The 22,038-nt window shown below is 39.3% G+C and overlaps 2 protein-coding genes across 3 annotated transcripts in view; one reads left to right on the forward strand and one right to left on the reverse strand.

Moving 5' to 3' along the window:
- Nucleotides 1–22,038, reverse strand: part of syn2b (synapsin IIb) — an 88,021-nt gene that overhangs the window by 1,966 nt on the left and 64,017 nt on the right. The window contains exons 6-12 of the mRNA XM_005932304.3: nt 9,912–9,974; nt 8,549–8,691; nt 8,096–8,170; nt 7,248–7,350; nt 5,135–5,311; nt 4,004–4,070; nt 79–910 (exon numbers count right to left, since the gene is read on the reverse strand). Of these exons, the coding sequence (XP_005932366.1) occupies nt 79–910; nt 4,004–4,070; nt 5,135–5,311; nt 7,248–7,350; nt 8,096–8,170; nt 8,549–8,691; nt 9,912–9,974 (1,460 nt within the window). The remainder of the gene's footprint in view (nt 1–78; nt 911–4,003; nt 4,071–5,134; nt 5,312–7,247; nt 7,351–8,095; nt 8,171–8,548; nt 8,692–9,911; nt 9,975–22,038) is intronic.
- LOC102293199 (metalloproteinase inhibitor 4) lies at nt 10,243–21,790 on the forward strand. 2 transcript variants are annotated; one of them, XM_014336808.2, is made up of 5 exons: nt 10,243–11,100; nt 18,035–18,132; nt 18,732–18,846; nt 19,234–19,362; nt 19,702–19,842. In XM_014336808.2, exons 1-5 carry the CDS (start codon nt 10,962–10,964, stop codon nt 19,761–19,763), a joined length of 543 nt encoding a protein of 180 aa, XP_014192294.1. In that variant the 5' UTR covers nt 10,243–10,961; the 3' UTR covers nt 19,764–19,842. The 2 variants fall into 2 exon arrangements, with proteins under 2 accessions (XP_014192294.1, XP_042080882.1); XM_042224948.1 differs by having other exon boundaries at nt 10,253–11,100; nt 19,234–19,358; nt 19,702–21,790.

Consider the following 22,038-nt stretch of genomic DNA (forward strand, 5'->3'; position numbering starts at 1 on the left):
AGACAGATAAAGGAGAATTTGTATTCAAATGAACGAATGAATGTCTTTAAATAAGCGTGTTGATAATTCAGCTCTTACTTCAGAAGAGGGTGAGTCTTTTGCTGCGATTGTTCTTCCACTGTTGCCTCGGCCTCAGCCGGTGCTGCGGCTGCTTCAGCTGGGACTGGCTCAGGGTTCGGGGAAGCAGCAGCTGGCTTAACTTGAACTGGAGCCTTAGCTGGAGACTGGATGTTATGTTGGACCTGACTGGCTTTGGCTGGGGACTGAACCTGTGCTGGGGCAGAGACCGAGGCTGTATCTGAAGACTGAGCTGGTGCTTGGGCAGTGGGCTGGGGTGTGGGCGAAGCTTTCGGAGGAGGTGCGGTTTGTGGCTTAGGCTGGAGCTGTGGTTTGGAATTTCTGCGCATAGGAGGAATGGGTTTTGCAGGTGGTGTGGGTTTGGGGGGAAGATCTTTTGGTTTGCCAGGTGCTGGGGATGGGGAGCCTTGAGGCTGGGGCTTGGGCTGCTCTGTGGTTGGAGGAGAGGCTGGGGGAGAAGCCTGAGCTGCAGCTGAGGCTGCAGCGGGGCCAGAAACTGCGGCTGCTGCTTTGGTTGGTGGAGAGCCTGGAGCTGCAGCTGCCTGTACTTTTGCAGGGGATGATGGTGAAGCTTTGGCTGGGGCTGAAGTGGAAGCAGAATCTGGGGTTGGCTTTGTGACAGACGGGGCTCTCATCATTGGTGGAGGCCTCGGTACTGGTGGTTTTGTGACTGAGGCAGCTTTCTGCACTGGGCTTGGTTTCTGAGCCTGAGCTGGTTTCTGAGCTGGACCTGGACCAGGTCTCTGAGCCTGGCTGGGCTTTGGTACTGGTTCAGATGCTCTCTTAGCTGATTCTGATGATGTGTCCACACTCTGCGCTTTCACTGGTGCACCTAAAACATGAAATATATTTATATGAACTTGTACTTCCACTGCTATACAACACCCAAATGCAAAAAGGGGGTTAATAATAGAACATACAAGCATCAGTATTTAAACTCTAGAGACTGTTAGTGCAGCGTTAGACAACCAGGCATTTGTAACACTCACCAAAAACCAAAGCAGAACATGACAAAGAAAATGAGCTTGAATCTAAACATGCCCATTCACAAAATGATTTCAGACATTCATAGAAATCCTATCTAACTAATCTATCAAGAATAGACTGGGGCAAAGCAGGCTCTGAATGTTTTGGCTGTAATGACCAGCAGGGGGAGGCAGAACAGCAGTTAAAAGAAGGTGCGGTGATTCGCCTATCATGCCAAGTGTTATGCACAGTAAGTCACGTGACCAGCACTAGTGCGAAATTAAAACAGGCAGTGACAGGAAAGAATCAGACTGACGGTGAGGAGAAAGACAGTAAACAACAAAAGGTCAGGAGCTAACGGAGAAATACCGGTTTAGAACAAGTGATCCAAACACAAGCAGCAACGTGGCGGGACATGCAACACAAAAGAATCAAGTGATTGCACAAGCTGAGCTAGAAGCGGCAGGGCAGGGATGAGTTTCCAGCAGTTCAGAATTCATTTTCTCCAAAACAGAATTACTGAATGTAAATTACATTATAAAGCCTCTTTGAACACAGCTTGAAAAATGTAAACAGAATCCTGTTTATGGACTTATGGATTTATATATATTTTTTCTCATTACAAAAACTTCATGAAAATTCATCCCATGTGTTCTCAGAGAGTCACTGCTGTCAAGCAGCTAATTGGCCACGAGTCTTACGTTTGATCAGATTGTCATAAAGCATCCCAATGGTTGCTTGGGACTCACGGCGCATAAAAACCAAAGAAAATACAATTTGTACAAACATAATTCATAAAGGGAGACACAATAACAATTTGCTTGGCTACAAACCCAGAATTAGGGAACATTGTGTTTAGAGATTTGCTTAATATTTTGTTGACCGCTATTATAATTGATTTTCGCCACATCAGTCAAGCAAGTACAGAAAGTGGCAAACGATTTTAGCTATATTATTAAAAATATTATTTAATCTCTTTATTTAGAAAAGGTTTAAAAATCAAAATCTTCATCAAATCTATAGCCAGATGTTCAAATATTAGCAATTCAATGGTCTGGATCCAAGCAAATGAGGAATGATCATGCAGACAAAGAAAAGTATGCTAATTTTTTTAAAACTTAATTTAATCAGGTGTTGTAATTGTGAGAGAAAAAAAACATCATATTTTGCACTTTATGAAGCCAGATTGCCTGTTTCAAGTATTATAACACAAAACAGTTGAGGCTTATTTACAACCAAACACAAACTCTAATCAGCTACTCAAAAAAAGTCAAGATCTTGTTGCTCAGCCAGAAGGAAATCTATTTATTTAGCATAAAAATGCAATTTAAAGATTATAAAAATGATTTAAGCAGAAACCACAGAAACCCAATTGAGCTGGCCAAAATCTAACAAGCAGAGTGATGGTAATCTCTGTAAGTTATTTTGCTTTTTACTAAAGAACACATAAAAATAAAATATTAATCCACCAATAAGTGCACATGTTTTCACAGTGTTAAATTAGTATCACATATGGCATTGTTATTAATGCATAATTCATATATAGTGAAGTCCGATTTGCACATCTTAACACTCAATAGGCACATATTTATCTCTATCAATTCACATAAGACACAAAAAGCTATTTCTACAACATCTTAACCACCACATGGAGTACAGGCATTTGCCACACCCATGCAAAAAATGAGAAACCACAATGAACAAACATGCAAACCCAAATTCACACAAAGACAAACACAACAACTCCAACATTAATGGCTTTGTTAATGTAACACTTTGGGTAGCGTTTTACCACTGCGTTTAGTAGGCACACTTAGTTTTAAAACATCAGCCCTGAGCACAAACACCACCACACACACTCTCTCTCTCTCTCTCTCTCTCACACACACACACACACGTTTGAAAACTTACATTACATCTGCAATTAAACTTAACATGCTGGCTAAGTGCATTTTAATATACATTTGCTTGTTAATTCAAGTGAATGCCACAAGTTAAAAACAGACAACACTGGCTTGTTAATATAAATGAATGCCGCAAGTTAAAAAGAGGCAAGGCATTGCTTTGACAGATAGAAGAGGCTTCTTGCTGTTCTTGGACCCAGACTAGTGCACCAATCATTTCTGTCAACACCGAAGTGAAGCCATGATATCAATATACTAGTTTGAGGCAGTAATGAAGGAAACTGTTGAGTTCAAGGAACAAGGATCAGTATGCTCACAAAATACAAGCTGCTTCTACTCTTCTGCACTCCTTCATTTTCTTGCCAAGAGTTAGATGAGAAGATGAATATGCCTCTTGTACCTATACGGTAAACATGAAGCTACACTCAGTAGGTAATTAGGTAGGCTAAAAACAAAGCCTGGAAACAGGGGAAACAGCTAGCATGGCTCTTTCCAAAGAAACCATAGCAGATCAAAGTTTCCCATTTTGACAAGATGTGTGTCATAATTTTGATGAATACAAAACCTGTGAAAGCCACAGAGCAACACATGACGTCAAAGTGCAAATCAGTGAGTTCTAAAGGTGTTTATTGGTGGATCGGGTTGCCAGGTAAGCTGTTTTTCCCAGTTTCCATGCCCAGGCAAAGCTAATGGTAGCTGCATATCTACAGTACAGAGAAGACATTACTGTTGGTCTTCTTGTCTAATTCTTGGCAGAAAAAAACAAACAGGTCTATTAACAGATCGCTGGTAAACTGGATGATCGGGCATCTATGTGTTACAGTATCAAGTCCCAATACAACGATGTGAAAGCACTGAATACTTATTTCCCACCTGTTTACTTTCTGATGGCAGTACTTTGTTTGATAAGGAAGATGTTCAAGTTAACAGCTAGTGGATACTTCATCTCAGAAAGTGATGTTAGCAAGGGGACTGTTCAATGATGAATTTAGTTAGTGTTTTCTAGACATGGTACAGCAGCAGCCCTTTTACATTGGTGAATAATGTTCAGAAACCTTGAGGTTGAGGACGTTGGCTTGAAGTCCTGTTAGGATCAGCCAGTCCTTCCTTAGGGGCAGCAGTCTAGTAGACAGAGAGGAGACAAGGGATCAATGAAAAAAAAGAGTTGGCAAGGCAATAAAAAACGAGAAAGGGAAATTAAATTATATACAATTAAATTTCACAACAACAGTGGCCTCAAAACAAAACAGCAAGCTTTTTCATTATTTGTCACATTCAGTATCATAAAGAGTACAAGTTGCAGTGAAAACCTTTGTGTCCGTGCTGCAGCCGCACCATTCCAGGGCTTTGTGGTTTTTAGCATGAAGGGTCTAGCCAGGACCCTTCATGCGTGGGACTCGAACTTGCAACTCCCACTCCAAAGGTGAGTCGTGCTACCACTGCACTACCTAGCTCCGGTATATACAGCAATAGTACAGCTACAAGACGCTTTATATTGTAAGATAAAGACCCTAAAATAATACAGAGAAAACCCCAACAATCAGACGACCCCCTATAAGCAAGCACCTGGCAAAGCTGGGAAGGAAAAACTCCCTTTTAACAGGAAGAAACCTCCGTCAGAACCAGGCTCAGTGAGGGGCAACTATCTACCCCAAATGGTTGGGGATAAAGGAAAATGAAGGTAAGGATGCAATAGCGAGTTGTGAAGGACTACAGTAGGTGCTTCCTGTGCACCTTGGAAACACTTGCTACTTTTAGATCACATTGTGGATTTCCTGATTCCGCCATATTTATGATTGCTATGCTTTCAATGTTTGCTCTCTAAGATATAAACATCAGCCATCTCTGTAAAGCTGATCCAGTTTTAATGTTAAAATATTATCGTTGGTAATGAGAATGAATTCTCTAGCTCAAACCCAGAGACCAAATAGTAACCTTTATAGGAGTCCATCAGTTGGGAGCATAACCAGAAGCATCTATGTACTTTTCTAAAGAGGCTTACAGTATCTTTAAACCTGAAGTTATTCATCAGGATCCTTTGTAGATGCACAATTTTAAGTGGTCAGGACATGATTTCCACAGGGAGATTTTAAAACAGCAGCCACACTGGAAGAGGTCTAGCGGTGCAAATTTTTTTTGTATTTGTAGAACAAATGCTACACAATGCAACATATTAAAGGCTTCACCTGTTGGGGCTGCACAGTAGCTGGCTTTTGGCTTTGAGGGGAGCGCGTTGGTGAGCGGGAAACGCTAGATGACCTGGAGGCCAGTGCTTGGTTCATCTTAGCCAGCACCACCTCTGAAATGAGCTGGCGGTCCTCTGCCTGGTGATCGCCAATCAGCTGCATAGATGAACCCACAACCTGGATAACAGGAGACAACAATGCGAGAGATGAGAAGATGTACGAACTATGACTGGCTAACAAAGTCAGGACATTGAAGAAAAAAGGAGGTTAAACAGCACAGCGGTCTGAACAGAGTATCTAGGTGATTCTGTTATATTTCTCCAATTGCAGGGAAAGTGTAGTTTGAAATCATAAAAAAAGACAACATAAAAAAATAAAACAGAAACAAAACACGCCCACACCATTACAGGATTTTGTCTTTTAATGAGCAAAAACTGCCCTCAGTTTTACATCATTATAAAAAGTGACTCATGGGAACTGTGGAGGTATGTTTTTGTTATTTATTTCCTATTTTTTCAGTTTCAGTATGAAATCTGCTTTCAGTTTAAATAGTACACAGTTTTATGACTGTCAAGTTTTTTCAAAGCTTAAATGGGATGGATGACAAGCCTTTTGTGTCATGTCGGCTCCAGGATAATTTCCCTGTGCTCTCTCTGATGCATGGTCTCTTTTTTATCATTTTTAGTCATACAGTTATTTCCACAAACACATCTTGTCTGAATCATCACTACATAATCCTGTTATTTTAAAACTGTCACCATATCTCCCCCTCCATCTGTCTAATCTGTTTATCACAAACACACTCTTAGCTGTTAGACTACTTCAGCTTTTGCTCTACTCTTTCTATAAGTTGATTAGCTGCCGTCTAGAAACATCGAGTTGGTTTGTCTGTTCTGGCTTCTTTATTGACTTTCACAAAGCAGGCTGTGTTTTACCATATCTGAAGTGTGCTTACCATATTGTTCCATCTTTTCGTGGCCAGTTATCACAATTTTGATAAGAACTGACCCATAAATGAGCAAACTGCAATGACCTACATAATTAAGATGCTCTGTACTTACTGCTAAAATTATTCCACGGAGAAGCAGCTCTTTCTAGAGCACCTTAGTTTCTGCCCTACAAACCCAAGCTGGTCAAGCTGCTGGTCACTAAACATTTCATCTTTGGCCTTGTACTCCTGAATTCTACCTATTTTTCAACAGCTTGGTAGTAGTGTTGCTGCGATAGTCTGACTCCCTCCAATTATTTGCAGCTCATACTTTTTCTTTTTGTGTCAGTTCTCTGCCTTTAGGGTTCAAACATACTCCCATCAGTTTCTGAAGCTTAACCTGCCACACTGAAGTGCCTTAACTACCCAACTTTAAGAGAACCAATACAGCCAGAAAACCAATTTTCAAAGCTCCTCATACTTTATTGTAACCTCTTTCTATGTCAGCTTCTCTTGATCATGGCTCTATCTCAGCCTGAACATTGAGAATCTGGTGCAGTCATCCTGCCAGACGCCTCCAATCTGTCCAATCTGGACTAAATCTAAGCTCTTATGCTTTATAGCCTTTAAAGACTTTAAAAAGCGTGTTAATGGTTTTGGTTTATGTAAATGTTTTCTACATAAAAGGTAGCATTAAGCAGAAGAAATTTATACTTCTACTTTGCTGTCATCACGACTAAAGGCTGCAAAACATAAAAACCAGTTTGCGATAAAAAAAAAATACTGGAAAGGCAGAGGTGAAAGAGAAACAGAGAGATAGTAAAGTTTTGAAACACAAAGACAGAGCAATCTGGTGTAAAAGATGAACATAAAGTGACACAAATTGTGTAATGTATGCACGTCAGAGTGTCACCAGACATCAGCTATTAAACCCTTAATGTGCATTCAGGTTACCTGAATCAGTTTATTCCCAGCCAGACAATCTCTGCTCCCAGCAGTGTAAATTGGGCCAGACATGCTAAATTTAATATGCTTATGCAACACAGCTCCCACAGGCTGATGTCAACGTGGCGAAAGTTTCCAAACAAAATGCAAGAGTCAATAAATACAGTGATGCAGGAAAAAGTCTAAAAATCTTTTGAGTTCTTTAGTTTTACTCCTCCCTTCCCTTCCTTTCCTTCTCACCTCTGTAATGTAGTCGTTTCCATCCTTGCCACATATGGCTTTGACAGCACAGATATCCAGCCCTCCAAAGATCTCTGAGCAGGTATCGACCCACAGTTTAAACCTGTCACAAAGAAAAGCGTGACAATTTAGGCCTATTAACAGCTGTCAAAGGCAACTATAGGTGACAATGTGCAACAAGATTAGGTAGTTAACTTGTTTTCTTTGCTGTGTCAAAACGAGGTGGGAGATGATGGTGAACCTTTCCTGCCTTATTGTTAATGAAAAGTCTTGCACACTAATTAAGCAGTGGTATTGATCACTTCAGCACAGCGTGTAGCAGAAATGTTGTTTGGGCTTAGATCCCAACGGCAAACCCGTTCTTGAGCCTCTCTAGCTCCAGGCTGTAACCTATGAAGGTGCTGTTTTTTTCCTTGCTTTACTCCTTCCAGTCAATCTAGGGTCAAAACAGACGGATCAATACTCACCTGAAGGATAATGTACTCTAATCCAGTGTTCTAGCCCTGGTAGCTTGCATAAAACTGAGCTAAAAGTTGTTTGACAACTGCAACTCTATAAATAATATTTGAATAATAATGTTTGTTCCAGGGCTGCTGTACACAGATAACGGTGCTGAAAGTGCACTAGATACTGTTTACAGTTTGACTTACTATACCTGTGCTCTCAATACTGTGCTGAAATGCATGCTTCACCCATGAGCAGATGATGTGAAAACAGTTGTGGTACAAAATGTCAACGGCTTTCAGCTGAATTAATCTGAGTACACTGACTAACTGTGGTAAAACACAAGAGAGATGTGTGTGACATCAGGGCAGCCTGAGCATCACTAATGTGGAAGCGGTGCTCACTTGTCAGTCATGGCTACTTGTTCCAACATGGCAGATCCAGTGTTGCTTTTCCAATTACCAGAGATAGATGTTCGCCTGGAAAAGGAGAGGAAATTGTGCATTAAATTATTATGTAAAAGCCTCATTACAGAGTCAGCCCTTCAGTATAGATATTATAAATGCAGGCAATAAAAGACGGAGAGAAGTAAGCATCCTTGCAGCAGGAGGTTTGTGGCTTCAGCTACTAACTGCAGTCAGGCAGAGAGCAGAGCTGTAGGTTCTCTGTCTGAATGGCAGTTTCATAACCATATGCTAGCATATGCTCTTTGTTTTTTTCTAAACTAAAGGCACATGAGACATGGAGATGTGGTATGGTAAACTTCAAGATTTATATTTCTGTCTGCTGGTACATGAGCGCGCACGCACAATATATCATCCCTAAATCCAAATGACGCACAAGGACAGCACACTTACATGTAGGCTTTGTAGTCCGTGCCAATTTTCTGGACCCTGATGTCGTACTTGGCGTCTACGAATGGCTCTGTAGTACAGTAAGTCTGAGTGATGGCCACCACACTTGCAATGTCCTGGAAGTCGCTCACATTGTCCACCTTAACCTACAGTGGAGTAAAACATATAAATACTTAATTTATTTATTCAAATAAAGAAAGACTCTCAAAATGCACCCAGTCTTACAATTTGTCACGCAAATGCCACCAATGTACATTTCACCCCCTGCTGGTAAATAGAAAAAGTGCAGGTTAAAGCGCTTCTCCATTGGCTTTACTTTTAAGACCGGAAGGACTGTGATGGTACGTGTGGGTAGAACATTTTCAAGGATGAGTGGTTGTTGAGCTCCTGTAACTCGGTTGTAATACACAAATAATACCTTCTTGTGTCACAATAAATTATATTTAATGAATAAGGGTAACCCAGCACAGAGTGGCACTACATGGATCACAATGTTAGGAGAGTCAGGTCAGGTCAAACGGCAACTTCAAGCACAGTGCTTGAAGTTGCCGTTTCTCAAATGTAGAACACAAGCTTGTTTAAAAACAAATGCATCATCACTACTGGACATACTCATGAAGTTGACTGGCTGTGTTCAAAGCCGATTGACAATGCAGTTGCTGCAAACTGTCTGGACAATGTTTGACTTGCTTGATTCTAACATTGGTTCAACTGGCCATCAAACATTGGTTAACAGTATAAAATCAATCAATCAATCTAATGTCCAATCTGACCGGTTAAGACGTTTGCTTTCTCACATAAAGCTTCTCCATTTAATGTGCAGAAAAGTTCGGGGCTGCAGTGCATGTGTGAAGATGGCTTATTGAACTGAGCAGTTCAGGGGAATGATGTGTGGTGGATCGATCAGGAGCGGTAGAAACGCTCCACTCTGATTTCAGCCAGAAAATATTAACACAGTTGTCAATCAATAACAGCACAATGTTTGGACAAAATGTAAAAGGGAAGAGAGAATAAAAATGATGAACTGATAGGAGGAAAGGGATAAAGAAAGACATCTAAGATGGAAGCAGAGGATGGGAGAAGGCTATTAAGTGCACGCGCATGCCAGCAAAAGCACTAACAAGTATAATAATAAATGTGATTCTAGATGTAGTGGTGCTTTATGGTTAGCATTTAACCATCTAAGCTAACTACTATAATAGCCACATGATTTGTCCTCCATTCACAGAGCCAAAACTATTTCCTGGCTGTAATAGTCGATCCCCACATATCTTTGAATGGTAGCTAAAGTTTAAGTAAAGCAGGTGTGGTTAAATGGTTAATCTAACTGTGTATATGTCAGTTGGTAAATAAATAAACCAATTACCTTTCCCATTCCAGAGTGAGCATGTCCAATCTTCACCACCACTGGGAAGCTTGGTGTTGTAATCTGCAAATAAACAGTATAACTGATGGATAAATAATGATGAAGAAGCATAATGACAACTTATGTTAGTTATAATAACAAACTGGAAAATCCTGCAGTGAAAAATAAGAGGCCCCTTTAGCAGTGGTCGTTATTAGTAAGGCAGTAAAACTGCTGCAATAAACAAAAACTCAAATCAAAGTCAGTAAAATTCATCCTCAAATAATGCCAATAAACATCTTATGAAAGTCACATGAACACTGTGCAAAAATAACAAAGAAATGTGTCTTTATTTCAGCAAAATCCTAACATGTGATGCTCATGGTGGTGCTAGAGGACAAGTCAGGGAACCACCAAAATCAGCGGGACTCATCCTCCGGGAATCGTGTATGTACACAGATCCACTGCAGCTCTGTAAACAAAATCCAAAAACCAAACCTAATCTCCCAAGTGGATGTGATTACATGAAACATGAAACTATGACTAAGTGAATGAGACCTATGCCAGCCTATGGGAGGAGAGTGAGGACATCAAAAGAGGGCAGAAGAAGAGCCAAAGGATGGTAGTTTTTCTTCTTGCGTTAGAGGAGGCTGTCCCTAAATTGTTGAGCACATAAGAGGCTCCCTGTGTGCGACCCTCTCAGCATTCAAGACCAGAGTGTGAGGGGATCCAACTATTGTAAGTTCCTCTGCGTATTGTCTACAGAGAGGGAGAGAGGAGAAGAGAAAAGAGAGCAGTGGCAGCAGCAGCAACAGTAGCAGCAGCCTTCCCTTCCCTTCACTGCAGCTTGAATTCATAGGTTTACTTTAAACTTATGAAAACATTTCTATCCACAGCTGCCTTTCGGCTCAGCAGAGCTCATCTTACCACTTCGACCCCACCGTCTTATCTATCACCCTGCCCTCTTGCTGACTGCCCACCCGACTTGCTTCCAGGGGAACTTAACAGGATCACAAGAGGTTGCCGAGCTTTCATCAAGTGGTGGAGCGGTCAGAGGTAGCCAGAGTCATCATGGCCGTGTCCCAGGAGCGGAGTGTGTGTCTGGGGCTTTGGGTGCTCATTTTGCTTGGTGCAGGCTTGGAGGAAGTTGTGGAGGGATGCAGCTGCCACCCAGCACACCCACAACAGCTCTTTTGCAGTGCTGAGATTGGTAAGTTATTGAATGTAGAATAACCAAGGTTATATGTGTGAAAATAGGTGCATGCTTTATTTATTTATTTTAATCTGGACAATGTCCTTACATATTGACAAACCAATTAATTATTTGGATTACTGATCAGATTAATTACATGCTTTTAGGGGGAAAAAATCAATCCACAGTGCAAAATTAGTTTTACAAGAACTAATCAATAGAGGTTCATGGCTAAGCTACTGTGGCCTTTTTGATTATTATGATTATTATTCATAGAAAACGTGAGTTATCTGAACATAATTTCATGGTTGATATTTATAGCAGTATTTCAATAAGTTGATTTGGATGCAGTTTTTCTCTTAACATGAACTTTTCCTTGTGTGCTATCTGTTTTAAGAAATTAGCGCCTTCCTGTTGTCACTCACGTAAAAACAACCCCTAAAAAAAAAGAAAAAGTCCTGGCCTACTTTCTGTCCGTCCGTCTGTCTGTGTGCCTGTCTCTCTGTCCGACGCCCCCGTCATCCAGTTCTTTCTTGTCTAAGCACAAGCCAAAACCAACACTCTGCTCTGACTTTGAGTACTTGGCTCCAGAGTGTGGAAAGCTGGAGTATGCGCTTTGGTCAAAGGTTACACTCCAGCAGAGGAGAGAGGGAGACAGAGAGAGAGAGAGGAGGAAATTGCTTTTATTTTAGTCATGTTTTCTAGTTGGTCTGCAAATCCCTTTAGGTTTAAAGGGTCAACTTCTCTACAGTGCTTTTAAAACAAAGGCCGGGTTAAATGAAAGGCAATACCTGTATTCAAAATCTCCAGGTGAACAGCCAATTTAGATCTTGGTTATCTCAATGCAAGGTTTTTAGGACAGCATTTTACATGTGACACATGCCATTGATGGCTGAGATTACATTTCTGCAAGTATGAATATTTGGCTCTTTGAGCTTTCTTCAAAGCCTGAAACTATAAAGGAAAACTAGTAGAGGACCTGAACTAACCAGAATAACATCTCAAGCTGGAATGTTCTGGTTTTCAGCTGCATGGCGCTGTGCCCTGTTTTTTAATCATTGGTTATAGAGAGCAGGTTTCTTACTGCTAAGTTGTCACACATTTATTTGCTTGTCCAGGTATGCTTATTCAGTAAGCCACAGAATGTAAACAGAAGATGGACATCAGCCACTGATTAGCGAAGTCACACTGAGACACCTTGAACCGAGCATTATTGCTGTTGCTATCTTTATATTTTGAAACTGGACTTGTTGAGCATGTTGCAGATCTGACAGAGCAACTGAAGGACACCAATTACTCACATAGTGGAGACTTGTCAGACATAATGTAGGCCTTTTATTAAAAAAACAAAAACAAAATACTCCTGTTGTAGTCGATTAGACATGAAACTATCCAGCAAAACCTTTGAAAAATAGTTCTAAGATGAAAACTGTGACAAAACCTCACCATCTGCAGGGTGTTTAGATTGGACTCTGTAGAAAGGGGCATTTTGTAGACAAGAATGCTTTTACCTTATCCTTTTACTGATTACAACAAAACTGAAACGAACAAAAATCTACTGAGAGAAAAGTACACAGTTTTAGATAAATATACAATTCAGTGAAAGATAATTTGATTGCTTTGGGGTTTTTTTGGTTGGTTTTTTTTTGCATTGTTTTGTCATTTAAATGTTTTAGATAATCAAACAAATTTTAATACACACAAAGATAACCCAAATAATGACAAAATCTAGTTTTTACATGGTGATTTTGTTTATTGTGGGGAAAATTGCTATCCAAGCTATTAAAGTCTGGACTTAAATCAGATTGAGATGCGTTGGCATGACCTTTAACAGTGACGGATGAATTAAATTAGTTCTGCAAGGAAGAGTGGGCCAAAATATTTCCACAGTGAAAGATTGCCGTCATTGTCAGTTATCACAAACACTTTGATGGCACAATCTTGCTATTAAGTTTAGGGGGGCAATTACTTTTTTCACACAGAGCCAGGTAGAATAGCTTTCCCCCCTTGAAATGATAACTTAAAAACTGTATTTTGTATTTACTTGGGTTCACTTTGTCTATTGTTTAGACAATGATCTGATCCATTTAAGTGTGACAATTTAAAAAAAGGGAAAAAAAAATCAGGAAAGGTAAAAGTACTTTTTCCCAGCACTGCACCTCGTGAGGGGAGCTTAGCTTTGATCTGGACACTTATTTGACAAAAACATTGGGGCAGAGGTCAAAGGTCATTTTTCCATTGGCTTCTATATAAAAACAAGTTACTTTTGGCTGCTTATTCACAAGGGGTCACCGCAGTGTCACGTGGTTTTTTTGTTTGTTTTTTTTTAAGGCTGATGCCCTTTTTGACTCTGTACCAAAGGGATTTTTGTCTCCTCCAGGATCAAACCAGGAATTTTTCACTTAACTACACTGTGGAGCCACCCAGGCAAAACTCCAACTGTCTCCCCCTGCTGGTAGTTACATCGATTTTTAACATACAGTGAATAATCTAACCATGGGTCAGAACAGAAACAAAACAAAATTGATCAATACAAATTCTAGATTTAGAGCGGTGAAAAAAGGCTAAATGGCATATGTCCCCAAAGAGATCATCCGCACCTTGGTACCATAGCACCATAGCTATATTTTAACGTCATGTAATATTTAGTGGCATTGACAATAGGTGTATAATGTAAACAGTAAGTAAAAATAAATGATAAAAATGAGCCCAGATGAAACTCCAACTCAACACACACTTATTGCGTGAACTCTTACAAAGGTTGTATCACATGAAAAACCTTTTACATAAGTTGTGCATAAATTCAGAAGAATTACTAAAGATAATTGAAAATTCTTTTGAACTGTGGCAAGTTTTTAGTTCCAAAAGTATGTGCCTGTCTCTTAATGGATATGGATACTGGGCCTTTTTCAGATAGGATATAATTTTCTGGACCGATGCATAACAAAAAAGGAGACTCAAAATCGAAATAAAAAAACGTGTTTCACTTGGTGGCACCTGAGGCCATCCTTGGTTGTTTTCTAAGAGTAGGCTGGTGGTGTCCTTTAGCTGACCTGACAGTGCTGTCAGAGTCGATGAGCTCTTTGAATAAAGCTCAACATCTGAGTAATATCCCATCTGGACAAACCTTGGACGGTTCCCTGGCCATGTTTGTGTATTTGACATTGTGTGCATGCGAGTGTCTGTTTGTTGGACAGAGGCCAAGCCATGCCAACTCAGCCTACTCCATCTCTCTCGCTCTCTCTCTTTCCCCAGTCTCTCCCCACTTCATTTCCATGTCTATAGGCTTGGTCTAATGGTCTGCATACTAACAATATCAGTGTGAAAGCCCACTGACAGTCCAGCTTTGTGAGCATGACAAGGGTGCCGATTCATCTTGGAGGGGGAAGTTACTTACTACAGATAGGTTCTCATGGTACAAGTTTGCAATATTTCTCTTTGGTTATGAAACTGTGGGGCAGATGCACAGCTACTTTCACTCAGCAGGCGTGCCTGTCCTTATTCCCGTTCATAACACAGCTGCAGTAACTGAAATTAGCTGGTAACCCAGCGTGTACACTTCAAAGACGGGGTGGGGGTGTTGGGGTAAACATTTCAGATAATCTAGGCCAAGACAACTGTTTTGGAAGGTTTTGCAATTCACTTATTATTATAGACAATTTCTTAAGTATATCTCATGGAATGCACTTTCCAAAAAATGTTGTGGCTTCTTGCAAATCCAATAGAATTCTTCTTTTCCTTACCCAACCAATAGTTCCTCAATTAAAGATCAAAATCACCAACCTGGCTGGTTAGCTATAGATTCTACTTTGGCACTGACACGTGACCAAAGCCAAGACTGCAAATTCTTTGATCTTTCCACAGAACATATCTATTCCGTGGTATACTGCTGACCATTAATACGGCACACAGAGTGACAGCTAATTTTCCAAAGTACTTTGTCTATCTTGAGACATGTTTCTTTGTGTGTGTGTGTGTGTGTGTGTGTGTACCACCATGCACACACTTTACATCACAATAGAGCAGGACTGAGAAATCCTTGAAAGATTCTTATGAAAATAAATTCATGCAAGAATATATACATATATACGCTCTGCTATACACCAGCTCCTGTGCGGTAACCAGAATTTTAAAAAAATCCTTAATCTATAATGATTTAGCTTCACATACCTAAGCTAAATTATTAACTAAATACATAAAATATCAACTAAATAATACTGTAATCTTGCATACAGATATTTGAGCTGAAATACAAAAATATCAGCTTCAAAATGTATTTTAGTATCAAAAGTAACAGGTCTCCTAATACCCTGTGAGCTCGGTTATAATGTATCCTTTCAGAATGTTAAACACATCAAACTTGTTACATTAACCTTTCGTACAACCTATTATTTTACTAGTGCCACATTCAATGTACTAACTTGATATTATGAAAAAAAAGAACAACTTTGATCAAATATAATAGAGAGAAAGTGAAAAGATTCAGTAGTAGCTGTAGATGTAGTCGTCTACAGCTCAAGCTTTGACAGTGCCTACTTAAACAAATACAGCTAATTAATCAAACCAAACTCTGCTGACATTTTTTGAGGTTGCAGCTGCATGTGTGTATACACAGTAGGTGGGTTAATGGGCAGGTGTGTCTTTGTAGGGGTCAGACTGTAAGGTAAGGTACTACAGGGAACGTAGTCACTGTAAAGTTTTGGATAATGCCAAGATGATCAAGTTATCAACTACAGCAGCTATTCCCAAGAAAACTACTGCATGGCTGCAAGTCTAATGCTTTCAAATGTATTACCACACCGAATCTGAGCCTCCGGTTATGAATTATGCAGTGTAACAATGAAGTATATCAAATAGCATAGAGGCATCTACAGTCATGCTCCCTGACATTTTCTATAAGGTAATGTATGAAGGTTCCTTGATCAGCTCTTTTGCTGCAAGCAGTGTAACGATTAAAGCGTTATACGGGTTCGCACATATTTGTCTGCCTGCCCATCTTTCCACTTGTGTGTTTGATGAACAAAAAAAAAGTCTTTATTTCTCCTGAGCCAATTTCACAGAACATGCTGAGCTCCTCCTCCTCTTACCAGCACACAAAACCGTGGCACAGTTATGTGTCGAGCGAAAAGAAAAAACAAGCGAGGAGGTTTGCTTAGCTGTGTGCGAGAGTGAGGTTCACACTTTCACTCCCTCTCCCTAACACTGTTACTTTTCTCTCTCTTTCATGATTTCACAAAGGTTACTCAATTCACTTCTGGCTCCTTTCCCCCCTCTCTTTCACCATTGCACTGCAAGGGACTGTACTCTTGCTTTTACAGAGAATAGATGTGGAAGATGAATTTACAGGGAATTCATTAAAGGATATTTTATATTATATCCTCATTATATAGGATATTATCCATCGTGCAGAATATCCTCACAGAGAAAAAGCACAAATGCTTTTAGGACAAGAAATACCCAGTGTATTTGGTGAATATTATTCTGTCTGATAAAACAACACAACTCTTTACATACTAAAGGTTCGTCAGGTGTAGTGGGTACGCCTTTATCACTCATACATGCAGGGCAAGATTGTTATAGTTAATGAAAACTAAACTAAAAACTAAAACGAGAAGTGAAAAATAACAATTTAGTTACCGAAAATAAAATAAAAATACAGAGGAAATATCCTTAGTTTTATCATCTGTTAGTTTGGTAAAGATTTATTATTACAAGTTGCTTGATGAGGCATTGATGGACATGTTTATCGAGACTTTGCATGTGTATAAAACTGTGACCCAACTGCTTTCAAAAAGAAGTGTTTTTACTGTAATACCTGCACTGATTTTCCCTCTGATATGGCTATATATACGGCATTTAGCCACACAAGCTACATAGTTCGGCTTATGAAAGGCTTATTCGTGACCAGGGTTAAAATTCACCCTTTTGAAATGTTACAACGCCAAACTTGTTACAGCAAATTAAATGGATTTTAGTGTTATTACAGAGCACATTTACCTTCAAACATGAAGGGAATTCCAAACAAAAAGTCCATCATACTGCGCTGCATGTTGAAAAAAACCCATTACAATGTGTTGAGGGTGAGAATTAGCTCATATAGACGCCTCATTCTGCTGGAGATTCATTAGTCACTGACAGGCCAGTTTTTAATGTAATGTGAAATGCAACCATAACATATTACAAACTTTAACACTGTGTTACTAATGTAAGCAGTAATCTAGTAATCTGAACGTGGTAGCACTTGTCGATTATGGTAAAAGAAAAGAAACACTCCATGCATGTTTTTAACTCACTTTCTTATAAGTAGCTGTCACATACATTTTTCTGTGATGCCACTGCTTTTCACTTTTCATTAAATTGAACCTCAGATGTATAATAATAAAGTCAGTTCTCTTGGATTGATTGCCTTACCAGTATGTTATCAGTCTGAAAAAGAAACATCTAACAGTGAAATTAATTTGTCAGTCATCATTACAGCCCATGCCTATGTCTAAAAATGTAGATTCAATGTGCTTGGTGGAAGAGAAAAATAGCTCAGTATACATAAAGCCTCTAATATTCGGGTCAGGTTGCTTAAAGTAATCAGTGTTAATAATGTTTTGATTATGATTAATATTCTCAGAGGTTGTAACATTAAAATGTGCTGTGTGTGTATGCACAGTGAAGTATATACTCATACTTCACATACAGTATGTGCTTGTGGAGAGGACTTGGTAGTTAATGGGAGTGATCAAGCAGAGAGCTACTTGTTATTCCATGTGGGTTTTGATTTCCCTCCCAGAGGAGAGGAGGACACATCCTGTATCACTACTGAGAGGAAATGCATCTATCTATCTATCTATCTATCTGCACAGGTTTTTCATTGTTTCTTGTATGCAAACAATGTTCTTATCTTATCTTGGATTTACTTGCAGGATCCTAATCCTTGTTTTTTTCTGTGTTTCCCAAACAGTGATAAGAGCCAAGATATCTGGAGAGAAGATTGTGTCGCCTAGCAACAGCTCCTCACCTTACATGAAGATGATCCAATACGAAATAAAAATGATCAAGGTGAGAGCCCTGGTCATGCACACATATCCATTTCCCCCCCTCCCTTTTTAAACTGTGTGGTTTATGTGGAGCTACATATAGCCTGCCCCCTATAAAGTAAAATGTATCATGCATGTTAAATGTCTCAATGGCACACACATAACAGTATAACATCCACCGTTTGATTTCCCACCTTTGTTTGACATCAAACTCCCCTCTGTCTTTAAGTGCTTCCTGTCCCTGTGTTAACTGTCAAATAAAGGCAAAATGTCCAAATATTTTTAGAGCAATGAGAAAAAAAATCAAGCTGAAATGTTCCAAATGTCTATCTCCACATGACCTCATGGTGTTAATAATGACTACTGAACAGGATTAACATCTGCTCTTTATAAAAATGTCTGCTCATTATAAATATGCAACACTTTCATTTGCACATTTGGATTTTAAGCACTAGGATGTTCTCTGCTGCTGTAATTTGGAAACCTAGAGTTGTTCTTTTATTATTCCTCCTGCACGACACTGTTGCTGCACATACTGTACTGCATTAAATTTACATTATGCCAAGCCCATTCTTAAAAAGTACAAAACGTTTCTGTTCTTTTCCTCTCATCTGTATCTAGATGTTCAAAGGTTTTGACAAGGCTAAGGATATCCAGTATGTGTACACTCCAGTTTTCTCATCGCTGTGTGGAGTCAAGCTGGACTCCAACAATAAGGCAGGGTATCTGCTCTCAGGTACAGTATGCAATGAAACTTTTTTATATTGTGCTTTGAAAGAAAAAACAAGTTGGTACATTGGTGCTGTGATCAGTAAAGAGAGAAATTTTCCTAAATGGCTTTTCTTTTGGGAGTGAAACCATTCATTTTCACTGAGACTGATTCCTGTCTGCCGGGGACAGCGCTAAACAAATTCATTAGACCACCACCCAGTGTAAGGTTTATTCCACAAGGTGAGACAATCATCAACCAAAACACTAGGTTAAAGCTGTATACCAATGAAGCTCTTAAAAATTTGGTTTATCATTAGGAGTATTAAGATTCTTATGGAGGCCTTTGGACACAGCAATAGTTATTTAATCTATTCTACTGAATGCAAGGCTAAATGCTGATGTCACCAAACAGGGAGCATGTGGAGTGATGGGAGGATTTCTATTGGCCAGTGTGATCTGGTAGAGTCTTGGGACAACTTATCAGTGTCGCAAAAGAAGAATCTCAACTATAGATACCAGATGGGCTGTGAATGCAGAGTGAGTAAGGACTGTCAATTCTCTATGCATACATATTTATCATTCTCACACTCATCTGTGTGTGTCAGAGACGTCTTCATGAGCTTAGACTAAAGAAACAGTGTAACAGCTGTTACAGCAGAAAGGCCACTCTTCTCATCTGTTCCTGCTGCTTTGCCTCTTTTCCGTCTCTCTATATTCAAAAAAAATTGTTTGTTTTTATTTTGTCTAAAATGTGTGAACATTGTTTTCTCTTCCAACCTTTGCATAACTGTAATCCATAATACACGGGAGACCTACTTCACTAATAAATGATGAGATGAGAGATGAGATGATGAATCGATTATTCTTCTCTTCTTCTTAGATCAACACCTGTTACACAGTGCCGTGTGCATCTACAGGAGAAAACGAGTGCTTGTGGACTGACTGGCTGCTGGATAACAGCCTAAACGGCGAGCAGGCTCGGCAGTACGCTTGCATCCGCCGCTCTGACACAAGCTGTAGCTGGTACCGGGGTGGGCCTCCATCTGAGAAAGACTTCTTTGACATGACTGACCCTTGACCTGTAATTCTGAGATTCATTTTACTCCATATGTTTCCCAATATGCCTCATGAAAAAAAACAAAAAACGAAAAAACAAAACCCTGCTTTGGCTTATGTAGATCAGATTTGGGGTTGAAAACAGCAACTGATTTCATTAAAAAAAATTTGGGCGAATATTAAATCTGAGGGAGCATAATGTAACCGTGAGCTTTGAGTGGTTGTTACAGTAAATCTTGGAAAATCTGTCCAAACTGCAGCACTCCAGTGAATCATCTTCTTTCTCTCACGCCAGATTAGACTCATCATTTGATCTAGACCGTTTTTTTACCTGAAGGCAAATGAATAAAATTATACAAGGCCTTACATTTGTTTATGCATGAAGTATGAAGCATAAAGGTGTTCATTTGCTGCAAAAAGAAGACAAAGTTATATCAGGAAACAAAAATGGTAAATAAATAATAGAAGGAAGCTGTCGCAACCTTTTCTGAACCAATTCCAGACCCACTGCAGCAGCTTTCCTTTCCCCCCTTTTTCCTTCACACCTCCTGGGAGTGAATATCTTTAAATAGTATCTGCTAACTGTCAATACAAATAAAAGTACACAGTATATACAAATCTGTGTGGAAGGTTTAGGCACTAAAAAACTGAAAGTCTCTTTCAAAAGTCTACCATAAAAAATAATTTTTATTTTTACATTTTTATGAATTGATCCATATCTGGTGTGGGCAATGTTTCTGCATGTAAATCCAAGGCAAAGGGTGCCTGTATGTTAGTGTACTTTTCAGTGGTAACCTCAGTACAGTTCTAAGCGTTTCTGAGTATTTTTCCAATGTTCTGCTGGATTTAGCCTGTCTCCATTGCTTTTGTCACCTAATGTAAACCCATTCAGACTCCATGATTCAGACTCCAAGGCTCTATGGGGACCATACCATCTGTTGCAGGACTCTTTGTTCTTCTAACGATTGTTCTTTGAGATGCTTCTTTATTTTGTTTCATGCTGCATACTGAATTTGGGCCCCATAAAAATGGTATTGTGTAATGCATAATAACTTAAAGTGCCTACAGGCAGCAAAGCACCACCGACATTCTCGAATTAATTATATTTTTACTAAATCTGATGCAGGAATTATATATACACCACGAGTCTCGTTCACCTTAATCACAGTTTTTCCCCCTCAAATTTATGAGACTGTAAATATTGTATTTTGTGACAATTAACATTTTAAATGCTAACAATATTTGTTCTTATAGCATATAGATTCTTCTCTTGTGTTTTTGTGTGTTTAGTTTCATTGGTTGTACTATTTCCTGTGCCAAAAAATCTAATCCAGCGCTTTAACAACTGCACTGCCGTCTGTAGAAGCCAAGCCTGCCCCCCTCTCCATAGAGGAAATGATTTAACAAGACAAGGCTCAATTCACCTAAAACAAAAGTAAAAAAGTAAAAGAGGAAGTGGATTCATCTCAAAATTGACAAAACCAGCAAAAAAGAGAAATAGCTGACAACCTTGAATGAACAATAATTAACAGTTAAAATTACTCAATATAATAACTCAGTAAGAAGTGTGAGTTGACCCCTGTCTTGTTCATGACTAAAGTCATACAGATTAAAATGCATTGTGAACATCAACATCAAGAATGTCTCGACATCGTATTATGGTCACATTTAACAATAACTCCTTACATGTAACCTGCACTACGCAGTCATTTGTACATTGGATTCTGTCAATTTGAACATAGTAAAATGATAGTAATGCATCCTAATTGTATGGCTTTAGTGAAGCATTAAGCAGTTTCATGTCTGTTTTATACTGTAAGACCTGTTCGGGTTTGTATTTATGTGTTTCTGTCCGAATAGTCTTTTTTATTTCCATGTACCAAAAAAGATTGTATATAAAATGTCTCAGATGACCTGTGTGTCATGTGCTTTTTTTTTTTTTTTAGAAATTCTCCTCAGCTACCAAACATCAAAGAAAATAAACCTTGCAGGACTTCAGCAAGAGCTCAGATAGATTAATTGCGACTTTTACTTAATGACACTTTTTAAAAAAGTAAATGTTTCTTAAATCCTACCTCTATATTATACCACACGATTGCTTTACTAAATCTGGTGAGTAAAATGCAAGAGGGAAATAGGCACCATCTCCTTTCTTATACGT

The sequence above is a fragment of the Haplochromis burtoni genome, unplaced genomic scaffold (genome assembly GCF_018398535.1).
Source record: "Haplochromis burtoni strain Fernald_Lab_line unplaced genomic scaffold, NCSU_Asbu1 Contig_156, whole genome shotgun sequence".
NCBI classification, from domain to species: Eukaryota; Metazoa; Chordata; class Actinopteri; order Cichliformes; family Cichlidae; genus Haplochromis; species Haplochromis burtoni.

Coding starts and splice junctions, on each gene's coding strand:
- LOC102293199 (XM_042224948.1), top strand. CDS start 10,962: ATGGCCGTGTCCCAGGAGCGGAGTGTGTGTCTGGGGCTTTGGGTGCTC. Junction 11,101..18,034: donor CTTTTGCAGTGCTGAGATTG/GTAAGTTATTGA, acceptor TTTCCCAAACAG/TGATAAGAGCCAAGATATCT. Junction 18,847..19,233: donor GGCAGGGTATCTGCTCTCAG/GTACAGTATGCA, acceptor GTCACCAAACAG/GGAGCATGTGGAGTGATGGG.